The sequence below is a fragment of the Tachyglossus aculeatus genome, chromosome 1 (assembly GCF_015852505.1).
Source record: "Tachyglossus aculeatus isolate mTacAcu1 chromosome 1, mTacAcu1.pri, whole genome shotgun sequence".
In the NCBI taxonomy this organism is placed as follows: domain Eukaryota; kingdom Metazoa; phylum Chordata; class Mammalia; order Monotremata; family Tachyglossidae; genus Tachyglossus; species Tachyglossus aculeatus.
Window position 1 is genome coordinate 2,493,025 of NC_052066.1, and position 22,621 is coordinate 2,515,645.

The following is a 22,621-nucleotide window of genomic DNA, read 5'->3' on the forward strand; positions in this document are numbered from 1 at the left end:
CGATTGATTGATTGATTGATTGATCTAGATGTTGTTGCCAACTTGGACTTCCCAAGCGCTTAGTCCAGTGCTCTGCACACAGTAAGCGCTCAATAAATACGATTGATTGATTGATAGATTGATCTAGATGTTGTTGCCAACTTGGACTTCCCAAGCGCTTAGTCCAGTGCCCTGCGCACAGTAAGCGCTCCGTAAATACGGTTGAATGAACGAATTGGCGTCCTGCGGACCCCATCCCGCCCCCGGGCTGTCTTGGACGCCCCCTCACCCGCTCCCGGTTGACCCCGGGCAGGGGGTGGACGAGGGTCCAGGGGGCCTGAAGCTCATCTCCGACCTGATCCGCGAGAAGCTGGACATCGAGGTGAGCGTGCTCATGGGGGCCAACATCGCCAACGAGGTGGCCGAGGAGAAATTCTGCGAGACGACCATTGGTGAGGCCCCCCGGGACCCTTGGGGACAAGCACCGGAGTCACTGGGATGGACTCGGTGTAATAATAATAATAATAATAATAGTAATAATAATAATAATAGCACTTATTAAGCGCTTACTATGTGCAAAGCACTGTTCTAAGGTGATCAGGTTGTCCCACCCGGGGCCTCACGGTCTTCACCACCATTTAACAGATGAGGGGACGGAGGCCCGGAGAAGTGAAGTGACTTGTCCAAAGTCAAATGGGCAGAGGTGGGATTTGAACCCACGACCTCTGTAAGCGCCCGGGAGGTTCCAAGGTGATCAGGTTGTCCCACGGGGGGCTCAGGGTCTTCACCCCCATTTTACAGATGAGGGGACGGAGGTACAGAGAAGTGAAGGGACTTGCCCAAAGTCAAATGGGCAGAGGCGGGATTTGAACCCACAACCTCTGACGCTATGTGCAGAGCACTGCTCAAAGTGCCGGGGAGGTTACAAGGTGATCAGGTTGTCCCACGGGGGGCTCACGGTCTTCACCCCCATTTTGCAGATGAGGGGACGGAGGCCCAGAGAAGTGAAGGGACTTGCCCAAAGTCAAATTGGCAGAGGTGGGATTTGAACCCACGACCTCTGGCACTATGTGCAGAGCACTGTTCTAAGCGCCGGGGAGGTTACAAGGTGATCAGGTTGTCCCACGGGGGGCTCAGGGTCTTCACCACCAGTTTACAGATGAGGGGACGGAGGCACAGAGAAGTGAAGGGACTTGCCCAAAATCAAATGGGCAGAGGTGGGATTTGAACCCACGACCTCTGGCACTATGTGCAGAGCACTGTTCTAAGTGCCGGGGAGGTTACAAGGTGATCAGGTTGTCCCACGGGGGGCTCACGGTCTTCACCCCCGTTTAACAGATGAGGGGACAGAGGCCCAGAGAAGTGAAGGGACTTGCCCAAAATCAAATGGGCAGAGGTGGGATTTGAACCCACGACCTCTGGCACTATGTGCAGAGCACTGTTCTAAGCGCCGGGGAGGTTACAAGGTGATCAGGTTGTCCCACGGGGGGCTCACGGTCGTCACCCCCATTTTACAGATGAGGGGACGGAGGCCCAGAGAAGTGAAGTGACTTGCAAAGTCAAATGGGCAGAGGCGGGATTTGAACCCACGACCTCTGACACTATTTGCAGAGCACTGTTCTAAGCACCGGGGAGGTTACAAGGTGATCAGGTTGTCCCACGGGGGGCTCACAGTCTTCACCCCCATTTTACAGATGAGGGAACAGAGGCACAGAGAAGTGAAGGGACTTGCCCAAAGTCAAATGGGCAGAGGCGGGATTTGAACCCACGACCTCTGACAAGGACTGTTCTAAGCGCCGGGGAGGTTACAAGGTGATCAGGTTGTCCCACGGGGGGCTCACGGTCTTCACCCCCAGTTTACAGATGAGGGGATGGAGGCACAGAGAAGTGAAGGGACTTGTCCAAAGTCAAATGGGCAGAGCGGGGATTTGAACCCACGACCTCTGACACTATTTGCAGAGCACTGTTCTAAGCACCGGGGAGGTTCCAAGGTGATCAGGTTGTCCCACGGGGGGCTCACGGTCTTCACCCCCATTTTCCAGATGAGGGGACGGAGGCCCAGAGAAGTGAAGGGACTTGCCCAAAGTCAAATGGGCAGAGGCGGGATTTGAACCCATGACCTCTGACACTATGTGCAGAGCACCGTTCTAAGTGCCGGGGAGGTTACAAGGTGATCAGGTTGTCCCACGGGGGCCTCACGGTCTTCACCCCCATTTTACAGATGAGGGGACGGAGGCCCAGAGAAGTGAAGTGACTTCCAAAGTCAAATTGGCAGAGGCGGGATTTGAACCCACGACCTCTGACGCTAGGTGCAGAGCACTGTTCTAAGCGCCGGGGAGGTTCCAAGGTGATCAGGTTGTCCCACGGGGGGCTCACGGTCTTCACCCCCATTTTACAGATGAGGGGACGGAGGCCCAGAGAAGTGAAGTGACTTCCAAAGTCAAATTGGCAGAGGCGGGATTTGAACCCACGACCTCTGACGCTATGTGCAGAGCACTGTTCTAAGCGCCGGGGAGGTTACAAGGTGATCAGTTTGTCCCACGGGGGGCTCACGGTCTTCACCCCCGTTTAACAGATGAGGGGACAGAGGCACAGAGAAGTGAAGGGACTTGTCCAAAGTCAAATGGGCAGAGGTGGGATTTGAACCCATGACCTCTGACGCTATGTGCAGAGCACTGTTCTAAGCGCCGGGGAGGTTACAAGGTGATCAGTTTGTCCCACGGGGGGCTCACGGTCTTCACCCCCGTTTAACAGATGAGGGGACAGAGGCCCAGAGAAGTGAAGGGACTTGCCCAAAATCAAATGGGCAGAGGTGGGATTTGAACCCACGACCTCTGGCACTATGTGCAGAGCACCGTTCTAAGCGCCGGGGAGGTTACAAGGTGATCAGGTTGTCCCACGGGGGGCTCACGGCCTTCACCCCCATTTTACAGATGAGGGGACGGAGGCCCAGAGAAGTGAAGGGACTTGTCCAAAGTCAAATGGGCAGAGGTGGGATTTGAACCCATGACCTCTGACGCTATGTGCAGAGCACTGCTCTAAGCGCCGGGGAGGTTACAAGGTGATCAGGTTGTCCCACGGGGGGCTCACGGTCTTCACCCCCATTTTCCAGATGAGGGAACAGAGGCACAGAGAAGTGAAGGGACTTGCCCAAAGTCAAATGGGCAGAGGCGGGATTTGAACCCACGACCTCTGACAAGGACTGTTCTAAGCGCCGGGGAGGTTACAAGGTGATCAGGTTGTCCCACGGGGGGCTCACGGTCGTCACCCCCATTTTACAGATGAGGGGACGGACGCACAGAGAAGTGAAGGGACTTGCCCAAAGTCAAATGGGCAGAGCAGGATTTGAACCCACGCCCTGTGACCCAAAGCCCAGGCTCTTTCCACTGAGCCACGCTGCTTCTCTGTAGTCAGGTCAGACGGTCCCAATACTGCACGGGTTGGCCAAGGGAGGAGATGGGCATCCCAGCCCCCTGTGCCCACCCGTGGCTCAGTGGAAAGAGCCCGGGCTTTGGAGTCAGAGGTCATGGGTTCAAATCCCGACTCCGCCACTTGTCAGCTGTGTGACTTTGGGCAAGTCACTTCACTTCTCTGGGCCTCAGTTCCCTCATCTGGAAAATGGGAATGAAGACTGTGAGCCCCCCATGGGACAACCTGATCACCTTGTAACCTCCCCAGCGCTTAGAACAGTGCTCTGCACATAGTGAGCGCTTAATAAATGCCATAATTATTCTCATTATTATTGTTGGAGTCAGTCAGTTGTATTTATTGAGCGCTTACTGTGTGCAGAGCACTGTACTAAGCGCTTGAGAGAGTACAGGTACAAGAGTACTAAGCTGCTTGAGAGGGAAGCAGCGTGGCTTAGTGGAAAGAGCCCGGGCTTTGTAGTCAGAGGTCATGGGTTCAAATCCCGGCTCCGCCAACTGTCAGCTGTGTGACTTTGGGCAAGTCACTTCACTTCTCTGGGCCTCAGTGACCTCATCTGTAAAATGGGGATGAAGACTGTGAGCCCCCCGTGGGACAATCTGACGACCTTGTACCCTCCCCGGCGCTTAGAACGGTGCTTTGCACATAGTAAGTGCTTAATAAATGCCATTATTATTATTATTATTACAATAGAACAATAAACAGACGTATTCCCTGATCCACAATGAGCTGACAGTCTAGGAGGGAGATAGGCTTCAAATCCCGGCTCTGCCAATTGTCGGCTGTGTGACTTTGGGCAAGTCACTTCACTTCTCTGTGCCTCAGTGACCTCATCTGTAAAATGGGGATGAAGACTGTGAGCCCCCGCCATGGGACAGCCTGATCACCTCTCTGCCAATTGTCAGCTGTGTAACTTTGGGCAAGTCACTTAACTTCTCTGTGCCTCAGTGACCTCGTCTGGAAAATGGGGATTAAGATTGTGAGCGCCCTTGTGGGACAACCTGATCACTTTGTAACCTCCCCAGCGCTTAGAACAGTGCTTTGCGCATAGTAAGTGCTTAATAAATGCCATTATTATTATTATTATTATTACATTAGAACAATAAACAGACATTCCCTGTCCACAATGAGCTGACAGTCTAGGAGGGAGGTAGACTTCAAATCCCGGCTCTGCCAATTGTCAGCTGTGTGACTTTGGGCAAGTCACTTCACTTCTCTGGGCCTCAGTTCCCTCATCTGTCAAATGGGGATGAAGACTGTGAGCCCCCCGTGGGACAACCTGATCACCTTGAAACTTCTCCAGCGCTTAGAACAGTGCTTGGCACCTAGTAAGTGCTTAATAATGCCATCATTATTATTATTATTATATAATAAACAGACGTATTTCCTGCCCACAACGAGCTGACAGGCTAGGAGGGAGGTAGACTTTAAAAGAAATAACTGAAGCAGCGTGGCTCAGTGGAAAGAGCCCGGGCTTTGGAGTCCGAGGTCATGGGTTCAAATCCCGGCTCTGCCAACTTGTCAGCTGTGTGACTTTGGGCAAGTCACTTCACTTCTCTGGGCCTCAGTTCCCTCATCTCTAAAATGGGAATTAAAACTGTGAGCCCCCACCGTGGGACAACCTGATCACCTTGTAACCTCCCCAGCGCTTAGAACAGTGCTTTGCACATAGTAAGCGCTTAATAAAAGTCATTATCATTATTATTATTATTATTAAAGGAGGGATGTGGAGATAAGCGATGTGGGGCTGGGACGGGGGATGAAGAAAGGGAGCGAGTCGGGGCGACGCAGAAGGGAGCGCAGTCTGGGAAGGCCTCTGGGAGGAGATGGGCCTTCAGTAAGGCTTCGAAGCGGGGGAGAGTTGTTGTCTGGGGGATTAGAGGAGGGAGGGCGTCCAGTACAGAGGCAGGATTTGGACCAGGGGTCGGTGGTGAGGTAGATGAGAACTAAGTATGGTGGGAAAGTTGGCATGAGAGGAGCAGACTGGGCGGGCTGGGTTCATTCATTCATTCGTTCATTCATTCATTCATTCATTCAATCTTATTTATTGAGCGCTTACTGTGTGCAAAGCACTGGACTAAGCGCTTGGGAAGCCCAAGTTGGCAACATCTAGAGACGGTCCCGACCCAACAGCGGGCTCACAGTCTAATCAATCAATCAGTCAATCGTATTTATTGAGCGCTTACTGTGTGCAGAGCACTGGACTAAGCACTTGGGAAGTACAACAGTGGGCTCACAGTCTAGAAGCGCTTACTCTGTGCCAAGCACTGTTCTAAGCACTGGGGGGGATACAAGGTGATCAGGTTGTCCCACGGGGGGCTCACGGTCTTCACCCCCATTTTACAGATGAGGGAACTGAGGCCCAGAGAAGTCACGTGACGTGCCCAAAGTCACCCAGCTGACAACTGGAGGAGCCGGGATTTGAACCCATGACCACTGACTCCAAATAATGATGGCATTTGTTAAGCGCTTACTGTGTGCAAAGCATTGTTCTAAGCACTGGGGAGATACAAGGTGATCAGGTTGTCCCACGTGGGGCTCCCAGTCTTCACCCCCATTTTACAGATGAGGTAACTGAGGCACAGAGAAGTCAAGTGACGTGCCCAAAGTCACCCAGCTGACAGTTGGCAGAGCCAGAATTTGAACCCATGACCACTGACTCCAAATAATGATGGCATTTATTAAGCACTTACTATGTGCAAAGCACTGTTCTAAGCACGGGGAGGTTACAAGGTGATCAGGTTGTCCCACTTGGGGCTCACAGTCTTCATCCCCATTTTCTCGATGAGGGAACTGAGGCCCAGAGAAGTGAGGTGACTTGCCCAAAGTCACCCAGCTGACAAGTGGCGGAGCCGGGATTTGAACCCCTGACCTCTGACTCCCAAGCCCGGGCTCGTTCCACTGAGCCACGCTGCTTCTCCAAATATAAATAAAAGACAGATAATAGAAATAAATACATTTAGATAATAAATCATAATAAAAAAATAATAGTAGAGTGCTCTGCACACAGTAAGCACTCAATAAATACGATTGAATGAATGAATGAATAATAATAATGATGGCATTTATTAAGCGCTTACTATGTGCAAGGTTCTGTTCTAAGCGCTGGGGAGGATAGAAGGTGATCAGGTTGTCCCACTTGGGGCTCACCGTCTTCATCCCCATTTTACAGATGAGGTAACCGAGGCCCAGAGAAGTGAAGTGACTTGTCCAAAGTCACCCAGCTGACAAGTGACGGAGCCGGGATTTGAACCCCTGACCTCTGACTCCCAAGCCTGGGCTCGTTCCACTGAGCCACGCTGCTTCTCTAAATATAAATAAAAGACAGATAATAGGAATAAATACATTTAGATAATAAATCATAATAAATACAATAATAATAGTTCAGTGCTCTGCACACAGTAAGCGCTCAATAAATACGATTGAATGAATGAATAATAATAATGATGGCATTTATTAAGCGCTTACTATGTGCAAGGTTCTGTTCTAAGCGCTGGGGAGGCTAGAAGGTGATCAGGTTGTCCCACTTGGGGCTCACCGTCTTCATCCCCATTTTACAGATGAGGTAACCGAGGCCCAGAGAAGTGAAGTGACTTGCCCAAAGTCACCCAGCTGAAAAGTGGCGGAGCTGGGATTTGAACCCCTGACCTCTGACTCCCAAGCCCGGGCTCGTTCCACTGAGCCACGCTGCTTCTCCAAATATAAATAAAAGACAGATAATAGAAATAAATACATTTAGATAATAAATCATAATAAATAAAATAATAGTAATAATAATGATGGCATTTTTTAAGCACTTACTATGTGCAAAGTTCTGTTCTAAGCTCTGGGGAGGTTACAAGGTGATCAGGTTGTCCCAATTGGGGCTTACAGTCTTCATCCCCATTTTACAGATGAGGAAACTGAGGCCCAGAGAAGTGACGTGACTTTCCCAAAGTCACCCAGCTGACAAGTGGCGGAGCCGGGATTTGAACCCATGACCTCTGACTCCCAAGCCCGGGCTCGTTCCACTGAGCCACGCTGCTTCTCCAAATATAAATAAAAGACAGATAATAGAAATAAATAAATTTAGATAATAAATCATAATAAATACAATAATAATAGTTCAGTGTTCTGCACACAGTAAGCGCTCAATAAATACGATTGAATGAATGAATAATAATAATGATGGCATTTATTAAGCGCTTACTATGTGCAAGGTTCTGTTCTAAGCGCTGGGGAGGATAGAAGGTGATCAGGTTGTCCCACTTGGGGCTCACTGTCTTCATCCCCATTTTACAGATGAGATAACTGAGGCCCAGAGAAGTGAAGTGACTTGCCCAAAGTCACCCAGCTGACAAGTGGCGGAGCCGGGATTTGAACCCCTGACCTCTGACTCCCAAGCCTGGGCTCGTTCCACTGAGCCACGCTGCTTCTCTAAATATAAATAAAAGACAGATAATAGAAATAAATATAGATAATACATCATAATAAAGAACTACAATAATAATAATAGTTCATTGCTCTGCACACAGTAAGCGCTCAATAAATACGATTGAATGAATGAATGATAATAATGATGGCATTTATTAAGCGCTTACTATGTGCAAGGTTCTGTTCTAAGCGCTGGGGAGGGTAGAAGGTGATCAGGTTGTCCCACTTGGGGCTCACAGTCTTCATCCCCATTTTACAGATGAGGAAACTGAGGCCCAGAGAAGTGAAGTGACTTGCCCAAAGCTGACAAGGGGGGGAGTCGGGATTCGAACCCCTGACCTCTGACTCCAAATCCCGGGCCCTTTCCACTGAGCCACGCTGCTTCTCTAGGGAAGCTCCAAAGCCCGGGCTTTGGAGTCCGAGGTCATGGGTTCAAATCCCGGCTCTGCCAGTTGCCAGCTGTGTGACTTTGGGCAAGTCACTTCACTTCTGTGGGCCTCAGTTCTCTCATCTGTAAAATGGGGATGAAGAGTGGGAGCCCCCCGGGGGACAACCTCATTTGGACTTCCCAAGCGCTTAGTCCAGTGCTCTGCACACAGTAAGCGCTCAATAAATACGATCGAATGAATGAATGAATCACCTTGTAACGGCCCCAGCGCTTAGAACGGTGCTTTGCACATAGTAAGCGCTTAATAAATGCTATCATTATTATTATTCTCTAAATATAATATAATATAAATGAATTTATATAAATTCATTCATTCATTCATTATATTATACAGATAATATAAATGAATTTAGATAATAGATCCTAATAAATAAATAAAAGGTAGATAATAAATAAAAGACAGACAATATAAACAAAAGACAGATTCCCCGTCCACAATGAGCTCACAGTCTCGGGGAGTCCTCAGTCCAGAGGGGTGTGGGGGGCTATTGGAGTGAGGCTGGGACCCCCAAAGCCCCCCATTCATTCAGTTCATTCATTCAGTCGTATTTATTGAGCGCTTACTGTGTGCAGAGCACTGGACTAAGCGCTCGGGAAGCCCAAGTTGGGGACGTATAGAGACGGTCCCTCCCCAACAGCGGGCTCACGGTCTAGAAGGGGGAGACAGAGAACAAAGCCAAACATATTCACAAAATAAAATAAGTAGAATAAACATGTACAAATAAAATAAAAATAGTAATTATGATGTCATTTATTAAGCGCTTACTATGTGCATAGCACTGTTCTAAGCGCTGGGGAGGTTACAAGGTGATCAGGTTGTCCCACGGGGGGGCTCACAGTCAACCCCCATTTTCCAGATGAGGGAACTGAGGCCCAGAGAAGTGAAGTGACTTGCCCAAGGTCACCCAGCTGACAATTGGCAGAGCCGGGATTTGAACCCATGACCACTGACTCCAAAGCCTGTGCTCTTTCCACTGAGCCACGCTGCTTCTCTTACATACATACATATATGTATACATACATACATATGTATGTACATACCTATAAAACACATATATACATCCCCCATCCTGCCTCCCTGTGTGCAAAGCACTGTACTAAGCGCTTGGGAGAGGACAACACAACAACAATCAATCAATCAATCATATTTATTGAGCGCTTACTGTGTGCAGAGCACTGTGCTAAGCGCTTGGGAAGTCCAAGTTGGCGACGTATAGAGACAGTCCCTACCCAACAGTGGGCTCACAGTCTAAAAGGGGGAGACGGACAACAAAACCAAACATATTCACAAAATAAAATAAATAGAATAAACATGTACAAATAAAATAAAAATACATATATACATCCCCCATCCTGCCTCCCTGTGTGCAAAGCGCTGTACTAAGCGCTCGGGAGAGGACAACACAACAACAATCAATCAATCCATCGTATTTATTGAGCGCTTACTGTGTGCAGAGCACTGTACTAAGCGCTTGGGAAGTCCAAGTTGGCAACATCTAGAGATGGTCCCTACCCGACAATGGGCTCACAGTCTAGAAGGGGGAGACAGACAACAAAACCAAACATATTAACAAAATAAAATAAATAGAATAACCATGTACAAATAAAATAAAAATACATATATACATCCCCCATCCTGCCTCCCTGTGTGCAAAGCACTGTACTGAGTGCTTGGGAGAGGGGAACACAATAACAATCAATCAATTGTATTTATTGGGCAAGTCACTTCACTTCTCTGTGCCTCAGTTGCCTCATCTGTAAAATGGGGATGAAGACTGGGAGCCCCCCGTGGGACAACCTTGTAACCTCCCCAGCGCTTAGAACAGTGCTTTGCACATAGTAAGCGCTTAATAAATGCCATCAGTATTGTTATTATTATTATTGAGTGCTTACTGTGCGCAGAACACTGTACTAAGCGCTTGGGAAGTCCAAGTTGGCAACATCTAGAGACGGTCCCTGCCCAACAGCGGGCTCACAGTCTAAAAGGGGGAGACAGAGAACAAAACCAAACATACTAACAAAATAAAATAAATAGAATAGATAGGCATAAGTAAAATAAACAAATAAATAAATAAATAAATAAATGAATGTGGAAATAAATAAATATAGAAATAAATATGTACAAACATATACACATATATACAGGCAGGCGCATTCGCGGCCTACAAGGAGCTGACGATCTAGGGGAGCTCACCGTCTAGAGGGGAAGGGGGATCTGTTGGGGTGAGGCTGGGACCCCAAAGCCCCCCATCCTGCCTCCCTGTGTGCAGAGCACTGTACTGAGCGCCCGGGAGAGGACAATACAGCAACAGGAGGACGCATTCGCGGCCTACAAGGAGCTGACGGTCTAGGGGAGCTCAGTCTAGAGGGGAAGGGGGATCTGTTGGGGTGAGGCTGGGACCCCAAAGCCCCCCATCCTCCCTCCCTGTGTGCAGAGCACTGTACTGAGCGCCCAGGAGAGGACAACACAGCAACAGGAGGACGCATTCGCGGCCTACAAGGAGCTGACGGTCTAGGGGAGCTCAGTCTAGAGGGGAAGAGGGATCTGTTGGGGTGAGGCTGGGACCCCAAAGCCCCCCATCCTCCCTCCCTGTGTGCAGAGCACTGTACTGAGCGCCCAGGAGAGGACAAAACAGCAACAGGCGGGCGCTTTCGCGGCCTACAAGGAGCTGACGGTCTAGGGGAGCTCAGTCTAGAGGGGAAGGGGGATCTGTTGGGGTGAGGCTGGGACCCCAAAGCCCCCCATCCTGCCTCCCTGTGTGCAGAGCACTGTACTGAGCGCCCAGGAGAGGACAAAACAGCAACAGGCAGGCGCATTCGCGGCCTACAAGGAGCTGACGGTCTAGGGGAGCTCAGTCTAGAGGGGAAGGGGGATCTGTTGGGGTGAGGCTGGGACCCCAAAGCCCCCCATCCTGCCTCCCTGTGTGCAGAGCACTGTACTGAGCGCCCAGGAGAGGACAACACAGCAACAGGCAGGCGCATTCGCGGCCTACAAGGAGCTGACGGTCTAGGGGAGCTCAGTCTAGAGGGGAAGGGGGATCTGTTGGGGTGAGGCTGGGACCCCAAAGCCCCCCATCCTCCCTCCCTGTGTGCAGAGCACTGTACTGAGCGCCCAGGAGAGGACAAAACAGCAACAGGCGGGCGCATTCGCGGCCTACAAGGAGCTGACGGTCTAGGGGAGCTCAGTCTAGAGGGGAAGGGGGATCTGTTGGGGTGAGGCTGGGACCCCAAAGCCCCCCATCCTCCCTCCCTGTGTGCAGAGCACTGTACTGAGCGCCCAGGAGAGGACAACACAGCAACAGGCGGGCGCATTCGCGGCCTACAAGGAGCTGGCGGTCTAGGGGAGCTCAGTCTAGAGGGGAAGGGGGATCTGTTGGGGTGAGGCTGGGACCCCAAAGCCCCCCATCCTGCCTCCCTGTGTGCAGAGCACTGTACTGAGCGCCCAGGAGAGGACAAAACAGCAACAGGCGGGCGCATTCGCGGCCTACAAGGAGCTGACGGTCTAGGGGAGCTCAGTCTAGAGGGGAAGGGGGATCTGTTGGGGTGAGGCTGGGACCCCAAAGCCCCCCATCCTGCCTCCCTGTGTGCAGAGCACTGTACTGAGCGCTCAGGAGAGGACAACACAGCAACAGGCGGGCGCATTCACGGCCTACAAGGAGCTGACGGTCTAGGGGAGCTCAGTCTAGAGGGGAAGGGGGATCTGTTGGGGTGAGGCTGGGACCCCAAAGCCCCCCATCCTCCCTCCCTGTGTGCAGAGCACTGTACTGAGCGCTCAGGAGAGGACAACACAGCAACAAGCGGGCGCATTCGCGGCCTACAAGGAGTTGGCGGTCTAGAGGAGCTCACAGTCTAGAGGGGAAGGGGGATCTGTTGGGGTGAGGCTGGGACCCCAAAGCCCCCCATCCTCCCTCCCTGTGTGCAGAGCACTGTACTGAGCGCCCAGGAGAGGACAACACAGCAACAGGCGGGCGCATTCGCGGCCTACAAGGAGCTGGCGGTCTAGAGGAGCTCAGTCTAGAGGGGAAGGGGGATCTGTTGGGGTGAGGCTGGGACCCCAAAGCCCCCCATCCTCCCTCCCTGTGTGCAGAGCACTGTACTGAGCGCCCGTAGAGGAGCTCAGTCTAGAGGGGAAGGGGGATGTGTTGGGGTGAGGCTGGGACCCCAAAGCCCCCCATCCCGCCCCTCCAGGCTGCAAGAACCCAGAACACGGGCAGATCTACAAGGAACTCTTCCAGACGCCCAATTTCCGGGTCACTGTGGTGGACGACTGTGACACGGTGGAGATCTGCGGAGCCCTGAAGGTAAGAGGGGATGATAATAATAATAATAATAATAAATAATAATAATAATGGCATTTATTAATTAATGATGGCATTTATTAAGTGCTCACTATGTGCAAAAGGTAAGAGGGGATAATAATAATGGCATTTATTAAGTAATAATGGCATTTATTAATTAATGATGGCATTTATTAAGTGCTTACTCTGTGCAAAAGGTAAGAGGGGATAATAATAATGGCATTTATTAATTAATAATGGCATTTATTAATTAATGATGGCATTTATTAAGCGCTTACTCTGTGCAAAAGGTAAGAGGGGATAATAATAATGGCATTTATTAATTAATGATGGCATTTACTAATTAATGATGGCCTTTATTAAGCGCTTACTATGTGCAAAAGGTAAGAGGGGATAATAATAATGATAATGGCATTTATTAATTAATAATGGCATTTATTAATTAATGATGGCGTTTATTAAGCGCTTACTATGTGCAGATGGTAAGAAGGGATAATAATAATGGCATTTATTAATTAATAATGGCATTCATTAATTAATGGTGGCATTTATTAAGTGCTTACTATGTGCAAAAGATAAGAGGGGATAATAATAATGGTATTTATTAATTAATAATGGCATTTATTAATTAATGACGGCGTTTATTAAGCGCTTACTATGTGCAAAAGGTAAGAGGGGATAATAATGATGGCATTTATTAATTAATAATGGCATTTATTAATTGATGATGGCATTTATTAAGCACTTACTATGTGCAAAAGGTAAATGGGGATCATAATAATAATGACATTTAATTAATAATGGCATTTATTAATTAATGATGGCATTTATTAAGCGCTTACTATGTGCAAAAGGTAAGAGGGGATAATAATAATAATAATAATGGCATTTATTAATCAATAATGGCATTTATTAATGATGGCGTTTATTAAGCACTTACTGTGTGCAAAAGGTAAGAGGGGATAATAATAATAATGGTATTTATTAATTAATGATGGCATTTATTAAGCGCTTACTATGTGCAAAAGGTATGAGGGGATAATAGTAATGGCATTTATTAATTAATAATGGCATTTATTAATTAATGATGGCATTTATTGAGCGCTTACTATGTGCAAAAGGTAAGAGGGGATAATAATGGCATTTATTAATTAATAATGGCATTTATTAATTAATAATGGCATTTATTAATTAATGATGGCATTTATTAAGCGCTTCCTATGTGCAAAAGGTAAGAGGGGATAATAATAATGATAGTGGCATTTATTAATTAATGATGGCATGTATTAATTAGTGATGGCATTTATTAAGCGCTTGCTATGTGCAAAAGTTGAGGGGATAATAATAATAATAATAATAGCATTTATTAATTAATAATGGCATTTATTAATTAATGATGGCGTTTATTAAGCGGTTACTATGTGCAAAAGGTAAGAGGGGATAATAATAATAATAATGATGGCATTTATTAATTAATAATGGCATTTATTAAGCGCTTACTATGTGCAAAGCACTGTTCTATGGCAAATGATGGCATTGATTAATTAATAATGGCATTTATTAATTGCTTACTATGTGCAAAGCACTGTTCTAAGCACTGGGGAGGCTATAAGGTGATCGGGTTGTCCCATGGGGGGCTCACAGTCTTCATCCCCATTTTCCAGATGAGGTCACTGAGGCCCAGAGAAGTGAAGTTCACCCAGCTGACAATTGGCGGAGCCGGGATTTGAACCCCTGACCTCTGACTCGAAACCCGGGCTCTTTCCACTGAGCCATGCTAAGCGCTCACTATGTGCAAAGCACTGTTCTAAGCGCTGGGGAGGCTACAAGGTGATCAGGTTGTCCCACGGGGGCTCACAGTCTTCATCCCCATTTTACAGATGAGGGAACTGAGGCCCGGAGAAGTGAAGTTCACCCAGCTGACAATTGGCAGAGCCGGGATTTGAACCCCTGACCTCGGACTCCAAAGCCCGGGCTCTTTCCACTGAGCCATGCTAAGCGCTTACTATGTGCAAAGCACTGTTCTAAGCACTGGTGTTCAGGTTGTCCTCAGGTTGTCTTCTAGACTCTGAGCCCACTGTTGGGTAGGGACCGTCTCTATATGTTGCCAACTTGGACGTCCCAAGCGCTTAGTACAGTGCTGTGCACACAGTAAGCGCTCAATAAATCCGATTGATTGATTGATTGATTGATTGATTGCCCCACGGGGGGCTCACAGTCTTCACTGTGAGCCCGCTGTTGGGTAGGGACCGTCTCTAGATGTTGCCGACTTGGACTTCCCAAGCGCTTAGTCCAGTGCTCTGCACACAGTAAGCGCTCAGTAAGTACGATGGATTGAATGAATGAATGAATGAATGAATCCCCATTTTCCAGATGAGGGAACTGGGGGTGGGATCTGGGGGTGGGGGCGGCTGGTGGTCTTCACTTGCTGCTGACCCCTCCGTCCCCAGGCCCGCTGACCCACCAAAGCTCACGTTGTTCTGCCCGGCCTTGGAAGGAGAGGAGAGCCCAAGAGGCTCTGAGGTCTGGGGGGATAATAATAATAATAATAATGATAATAATAATAATAATAATAATAATAATAATAGTAGTAGTAGTAGTAGTAGTAATAATAATAGTAATAATAGTAGTAGTAGTAGTAATCATAGTAATAATAGTAGTAGTAGTAGTAGTAGTAGTAGTAATAATAATAGTAGTAGTAGTAGTAGTAGTAATAATAATAGTAATATAATAGTAATAATAATAATGGTATTTGTTAAGCGCTTACTCTCTGCAAAGCACTGTTCTAAACACAGGGGAGGTTCCAAGGTGATCAGGTTGTCCCCCGGGGGGGCTCACAGTTTTCATCCCCATTTTACAGATGAGGGAACTGAGGCCCAGAGAAGTTAAGCGCCTACTGTGATAATAATAGTGATGGTATTTGTTAAGCGCTTACTCTCTGCAAAGCACTGTTCTAAACACAGGGGAGGTTCCAAGGTGATCAGGTTGTCCCCCGGGGGGGCTCACAGTTTTCATCCCCATTTTACAGATGAGGGAACTGAGGCCCAGAGAAGTTAAGCGCCTACTGTGATAATAATAGTGATGGCATTTGTTAAGCGCTTACTACGTGCGAAGCACTGTTCTAAGCGCTGGGGGGGATTCAGGGTGATCAGGTTGTCCCACGGGGGGCTCACTGTCTTAATCACCATTTTACAGATGAGGTAACTGGAGCAAAGAGAAGTTAAGCGCCTACTATGATAATAATAGTGATGGCATTTGTTAAGCGCTTACTATGTGCGAAGCACTGTTCTAAGCGCTGGGGGGGATACAAGGTGATCATGTTGTCCCCCGGGGGGCTCACAGTCTTCATCCCCATTTGACAGCTGAGGGAACTGAGGCCCAGAGAAGTGAAGTGAGTTGCCCAAAGTCACACAGCGGACAAGTGGCGGAGTTGGGATTTGAACCCACGACCTCTGACCCCAAAGCCCGGGATCTTTCCACTGAGCCACGCTGCTTCTCTATGTGCCAAGCACTGTCTAATAATAATAATAATAATAATAATAATAATAATAATAATAGCATTTGCTAAACGCTTACTATGTGCAAAGCACTGCTCTAAGCGCTGGGGAGGTTACAAGGTGATCAGGTTGTCCCACGGGCCTTCCAGCAGACGCGTGGCAGAGCTGGGATTAGACCATAGGTCCAATAATTAATAATGATGGCATTTATTAAGCGCTTACTATGTGCAAAGCACCGTTCTAAGCACTGAGGGGGATACAAGGTGATCAGGTTGTCCCACGTGGGGCTCACCGTCTTAATCCCCATTTTCCAGATGAGGGAACTGAGGCCCAGAGAAGTGAAGTGACTTGCCCAAAGTCACACAGCTGACAAGTGGTGTAGTCGGGATTTGAACCCATGACCTCTGACTCCAGATGAAATAACTGAGGCCCAGAGAAGTTAAGCACCTACTATAGTAATAATGATGGCATTTGTTAAGTGCTTACTATGTGCCAAGCACTGTTCTAAGCACTGGGGAAGCTGTGTGACTTTGGGCAAGTCACTTCACTTCTCTGGGCCTCAGTTCCCTCATCTGGAAAATGGGGATTAAGACTGTGAGCCCCCCGTGGGACAACCTGATCACCTTGTAACTTCCCCAGTGCTTTGCACACAGTAAGTGCTTAACAAATACCATTATTATTATTATTATTATTATTATTATTATTTGCACATAGCAAGCGCTTAATAAATGCTATTATTATAGTAATCAACTATTAATAATAAACAATTAATTAATAATTAATAATTATGATGATGATGATGATTAAGATGATCAGGTTGTCCCACGGGGGGCTCACAGTTTTAGTCCCCATTTTCCAGATGAGGTCACTGAGGCATGGAGAAGTGAAGTGACCTGCCCAAAGTCATACAGCTGACAGTTGGCAGAGCCGGAATTTGAACCCATGACCTCTGACTCCAAAGCCCGGGCTCTTTGCACTGAGCCACGCTGCTTCGCCGTCCTAGTAATAATAATAATAATAATGATTCATTCATTCTTTCATTCAATCGTATTTACTGAGCGCTTACTGTGTGCGGAGCACTGTACTAAGCGCTTGGGAAGCCCAAGTTGGAAACATCTAGAGACGGTCCCTACCCAACAGCGGGCTCACAGGCTAGAGGGGAAGACAGACATTGATACAAATAGATAAAACAATAAATTACAGATATATACAGATAGACGACAGCCTTTATAAAGTGCTTACTATGTGCAAAGCACTGTTCTAAGCGCTGGGGAGGTTCATTCATTCATTCATTCCATCGTATTTATTGAGCGCTTACTGTGTGCAGAGCACTGGACTAAGCGCTTGGGAAGTACAAGTTGGCAACATATAGCTGTGTGACTTTGGGCAAGTCACTTAACTTCTCTGTGCCTCAGTGACCTCATCTGTAAAATGGGGATGAAGACTGTGAGCCCCCCGTGGGACAACCTGATCACCTTGTATCCTCCCCAGCGCTTAGAACAGGGCTTTGCACCTAGTAAGCGCTTAATAAATGTCATCATTATTATTATATATACAGATAGATGATGGCATTTATTAAGCGCTTACTAGGTGCAAAGCCCTGTTCTAAGCGCTGGGGAGGTCATTCATTCATTCAATCGTATTTATTGAGCGCTTACTGTGTGCAGAGCACTGGACTAAGCGTTTGGGAAGCCCAAGTTGGCAACATATAGAGACGGTCCCTACCCGACAGCGGCTCACAGTCTAGAGGGGGGAGACAGATGTTGATACAAATAGATAAAACAATAAATTACAGATATATTTAGATATTTACAGATATAGAGGGGAAGCAGCGTGGCTCAGTGGACAGAGCATGGGCTTTGGAGTCAGAGGTCATGGGTTCAGATCCTCACCCCGCCAATTGTCAGTTGTGTGACTTTCGGGAAGTCACTTCGCTATGGCTCAGTTGCCTCATCTGTAAAATGGGGATGAAGACTGAGAGCCCCCCGTGGGACAACCTGATCACCTTGTGACCTCCCTGGCGCTATAAATGGTGCTTTGCACCTAGTAAGCGCTTAATAAACGCCATTATTATCATTATATATACAGATTTATGATGGCATTTATTAAGCACTTACTAGGTGCAAAGCACCATTCTAAGTGCCGGGGAGGTTACAAAGTAAATGATGGCATTTATTATTATTAATAATAATAATAATAATAATGGCGTTTATTAAGCGCTTACTATGTGCAAAGCACTGTTCTAAGCGCTGGGGAGGTTACAAGGTGATCAGGTTGTCCCACGGGGGGCTCACACTCTTAATACCCATTTGACAGATGAGGGAACTGAGGCACAGAAAATCGATCAATCAATCAATTGTATTTATTGAGCGCTTACTGTGTGCAGAGCCCCGTACTAAGCGCTTGGGAAGTCCAAGTTGGCAACATAGACAGTCCCTACCCAACAGTGGGCTCACAGTCTAGAAGGGGGAGACAGAGAACATAACCAAACATATTAACAAAATCAAATAAATAGAACAGATATGTACAAGTAAAGTAAATAAATAGAGTAAGATAGATGATGGCATTTATTAAGCGCTTACTAGGTGCAAAGCACTGTTCTAAGCGCTGGGGAGGTTACAAAGTAAATGATGGCATTTATTAAGCGCTTACTATGTGCAAAGCACTGTTCTAAGCGCTGGGGAGGTTACAAGGTGACCAGGTTGTCCCCCGGGGGGCTCACAGTCTTCATCCCCATTTGACAGATGAGGGAACTGAGGCCCAGGGAAGTGAAGTGACTTGCCCAAAGTCACACAGCTGACAATTGTTGGAGCCGGAATTTGAACCCATGACTTCTGACTCCAAAGCCCGGGCTCTTTCCACTGAGCCAGGCTGCTTCTCCGTCCTAATAGTATAATGATGGCATTTATGAAGCGCTTACTAGGTGCAAGGCACTGTTCTAAGCGCCGGGGAGGTTACCAATCAATCAATCAATCAATCGTATTTATTGAGCGCTTACTGTGTGCAGAGCACTGGACTAAGCGCTTGGGAAGTCCAAGTTGGCAACATATAGAGACGGTCCCTACCCAACAGTGGGCTCACAGTCTAGAGGGGGGAGACGGGGAATAAAACCAAACATACTATCGAAATGAAATAAATAGAATAGATAGGTACAAGTCAAATAAATAAATAAATAAATAAATAAATAGAGTAATAAATCTGTACAAACATATCAATCAAGCAGTCAATCAATCAATCAGTTGTATTTATTGAGCGCTTACTGTGTGCAGAGCACTTGACTAAGCGCTTGGGAAGTCCAACATATGGAGACTTATGAGAACAAAACCAAACATATTAACACAATAAAATAAATAGAATAGATATGGACAAGTAAAATAAATAAATAATAAGTAGAGTAATAAATCTGTACAAACAGCATGGCTCAGTGGGAAGAGCTCGGGCTTTGGAGTCAGAGGTCATGGGTTCATGGGTTCAAATCCCGGCTCCGCCACTTGTCAGCTGTGTGACTTTGGGCAAGTCACTTCACTTCTCTGGGCCTCAGTTCCCTCATCTGGAAAATGGGGATGAAGACTGTGAGCCCCCCGTGGGACAACCTGATCACCTTGTAATCTCTCCAGCGCTTAGAACAGTGCTTTGCACATAGTAAGCGCTTGATAAATGCCATTATTATCATTATTATTATTATATTATTATTCCAGACTGAGAGGGGAACGGAAGGAGGTAAGATGGGGGGATGTAGTATATATGTTTGTACATATTTATTACTCCATTTCTTTATTTATTTTACTTGTACATATCTATTCTATTTATTTTATTTTGTTAGTATGTTTGGTTTTGTTCCCTGTCTCCCCCTTTTAGACTGTAAGCCCACCGTTGGGTAGGGACTGTCTCTGCATGTTGCCAACTTGGACTTCCCAAGCGCTTAGTCCAGTGCTCTGCACACAGTAAGCGCTCAATAAATACGATTGAATGATTGATTGACTGATCGATTGATATCCAGGTGCCGTGGGGAAGGGAAGGAGGTAAGATGGGGGAGACGGAGAGGGGGATGAGGGGGAGAGGAAGTCCTAAGCGGCCAGAAGCCCGGGCTTGGGAGTCAGAGGTCATGGGTTCGAATCCCGGCTCTGCCACATGTCTGCTGTGTGACCTTGGGCAAGTCACTTCACTTCTCTGCGCCTCAGTTCCCTCATCTGTCAAATGGGGATGAAGACTGTGAGCCCCCCGTGGGCCAACCTGATCACCTTGCATCCCCCCCAGCGCTTAGAACAGTGCTTTGCACATAGTTTGAGAAGCAGCGTGGCTGTTTGAGAAGCAGCGTGGCTCAGCGGAAAGAGCCCGGGCTTTGGAGTCAGAGGTCATGGGTTCGAAACCCGGCTCCGCCCCATGCCTGCTGGGTGACCTTGGGCCAGTCACTTCACTTCTCTGAGCCTCAGTGACCTCATCTGGAAAATGGGGATTGAGACTGTGAACCCCACATGGGACAACCTGATCACTTTGTATCCCCCCCAGCGCTTAGAACAGTGCTTTGCACATAGTAAGCGCTTCATAAATGCCATTATTATTATTAGTAGTAGTAGTAAGCGCTTAACAAATGCCACGATGAAGCAGCGTGGCTCAGCGGAAAGAGCCCGGGCTTTGGAGTCAGAGGAAATGGGTTCGAATCCCGGCTCCGCCCCATGCCTGCTGGGTGACCTTGGGCCAGTCACTTCACTTCTCTGAGCCTCAGTGACCTCATCTGGAAAATGGGGATTGAGACTGTGAACCCCACATGGGACAACCTGATCACTTTGTATCCCCCCCAGCGCTTAGAACACTGCTTTGCACATAGTAAGCGCTTAATAAATGCCATTATTATTATTAGTAGTAGTAGTAAGCGCTTAACAAATGCCACGACGAAGCAGCGTGGCTCAGTGGAAAGAGCCCGGGCTTTGGAGTCATAGGTCACGGGTTCGAATCCCGGCTCCGCCCCATGCCTGCTGGGTGACCTGGGGCCAGTCACTTCACTTCTCTGAGCCTCAGTTCCCTCATCTGGAAAATGGGGACTGAGACCGTGAACCCCACATGGGACAACCTGATCACTTTGTATCCCCCAGCGAGCCCACTGTTGGGTAGGGACCGTCTCTCTAGGTTGCCAACTTGGACTTCCCAAGCGCTTAGTCCAGTGCTCTGCACATAGTAAGCGCTCAATAAATGCGATTGATTGATTGATTGATTAGAACAGTGCTTTGCACATAGTAAGTGCTTAACAAATGCCAATATTATTATTATTATGATTATTGTTGTTGTTATCATTATTATTGTTGTTGTTATTATTATTATTATTATTATTACACGGGCCGAAGTGGGGGTGAGGGCGGTGGAGAGGGGCCTCAGGGCGGTTTTCCCCGTCTTCCCGGGCGCAGAACATCGTGGCGGTGGGGGCCGGATTCTGCGACGGGCTGGGCTTCGGCGACAACACCAAGGCCGCGGTCATCCGGCTGGGCCTCATGGAGATGGTGGCCTTCGCCAGGCTCTTCTGCCGCCAGCCCGTGGCCACCGCCACCTTCCTGGAGAGCTGCGGGGTGGCCGACCTCATCGCCACGTGCCACGGCGGCCGCAACCGCCGCGTGGCCGAGGCCTTCGTGCGCTCGGGAAAGGTGAGGGCCCTACCGCGAGCTCACCTCCTCCAGGAGGCCTTCCCACACTGAGCCCCTTCCTTCCTCTCCCCCTCCTCCCCCTCTCCATCCCCCCATCTTACCTCCTTCCCTTCCCCACAGCACCTGGATATATGTATCTATGTTTGTACATATTTATTTATTTATTTATTTATTTATTTATTTTACTTGTACCTATCCATTCTGTTTATTTTATTCTGTTAGTATCTTTGGTTTTGTTCTCTGTCTCCCCCTTCTACCCTGTGAGCCCGCTGTTGGGTCGGGACTGTCTCTAGATGTTGCCAACTTGTACTTCCCAAGCGCTTAGTCCAGTGCTCTGCACACAGTAAGCGCTCAATAAATATGATTGATTGATTGATATGTACATGTACATATTACTCTATTTTACTTGTACATATCCATTCTATTTATTTTATTCTGTTAGTATGTTTGGTTTTGTTCTCCATCTCACCCTCTTAGACTGTGAGCCCGCTGTTGGGTAGGGACCGTCTCTTTATGTGGCCAACTTGGACTTCCCAAGCACTTAGTCCAGTGCGCTGCACACAGTAAGCGCTCAATAAATACAGTTGATTGATATGTACATGTACATATTACTCTATTTATTTTACTTGCACATATCTATTCTATTTATTTTATTTTGTTAGTATGTTTGGTTTTGTTCTCCATCTCCCCCTCTTAGACTGTGAGCCCACTGTTGGGTAGGGATCATCTCTATATGTTGCCAACTTGGACTTCCCAAGCACTTAGTCCAGTGCTCTGCACACAGTAAGCGCTCAATAAATATGATTGATTGATTGATATGTACATGTACATATTACTCTATTTTACTTGTACATATCTATTCTATTTATTTTATTTTGTTAGTATGCATGGTTTTGTTCTCTGTCTCCCCCTTCTAGACTGTGA

General features: G+C 47.7%; 1 protein-coding gene across 1 annotated transcript in view; it reads left to right on the forward strand.

Annotated features, from left to right (window-relative positions):
- LOC119925345 (glycerol-3-phosphate dehydrogenase [NAD(+)], cytoplasmic-like) overlaps window positions 1–22,621 on the forward strand; it is a 72,857-nt gene that overhangs the window by 31,710 nt on the left and 18,526 nt on the right. The window contains exons 4-6 of the mRNA XM_038743437.1: window positions 293–431; window positions 12,455–12,567; window positions 21,464–21,697. Of these exons, the coding sequence (XP_038599365.1) occupies window positions 293–431; window positions 12,455–12,567; window positions 21,464–21,697 (486 nt within the window). The remainder of the gene's footprint in view (window positions 1–292; window positions 432–12,454; window positions 12,568–21,463; window positions 21,698–22,621) is intronic.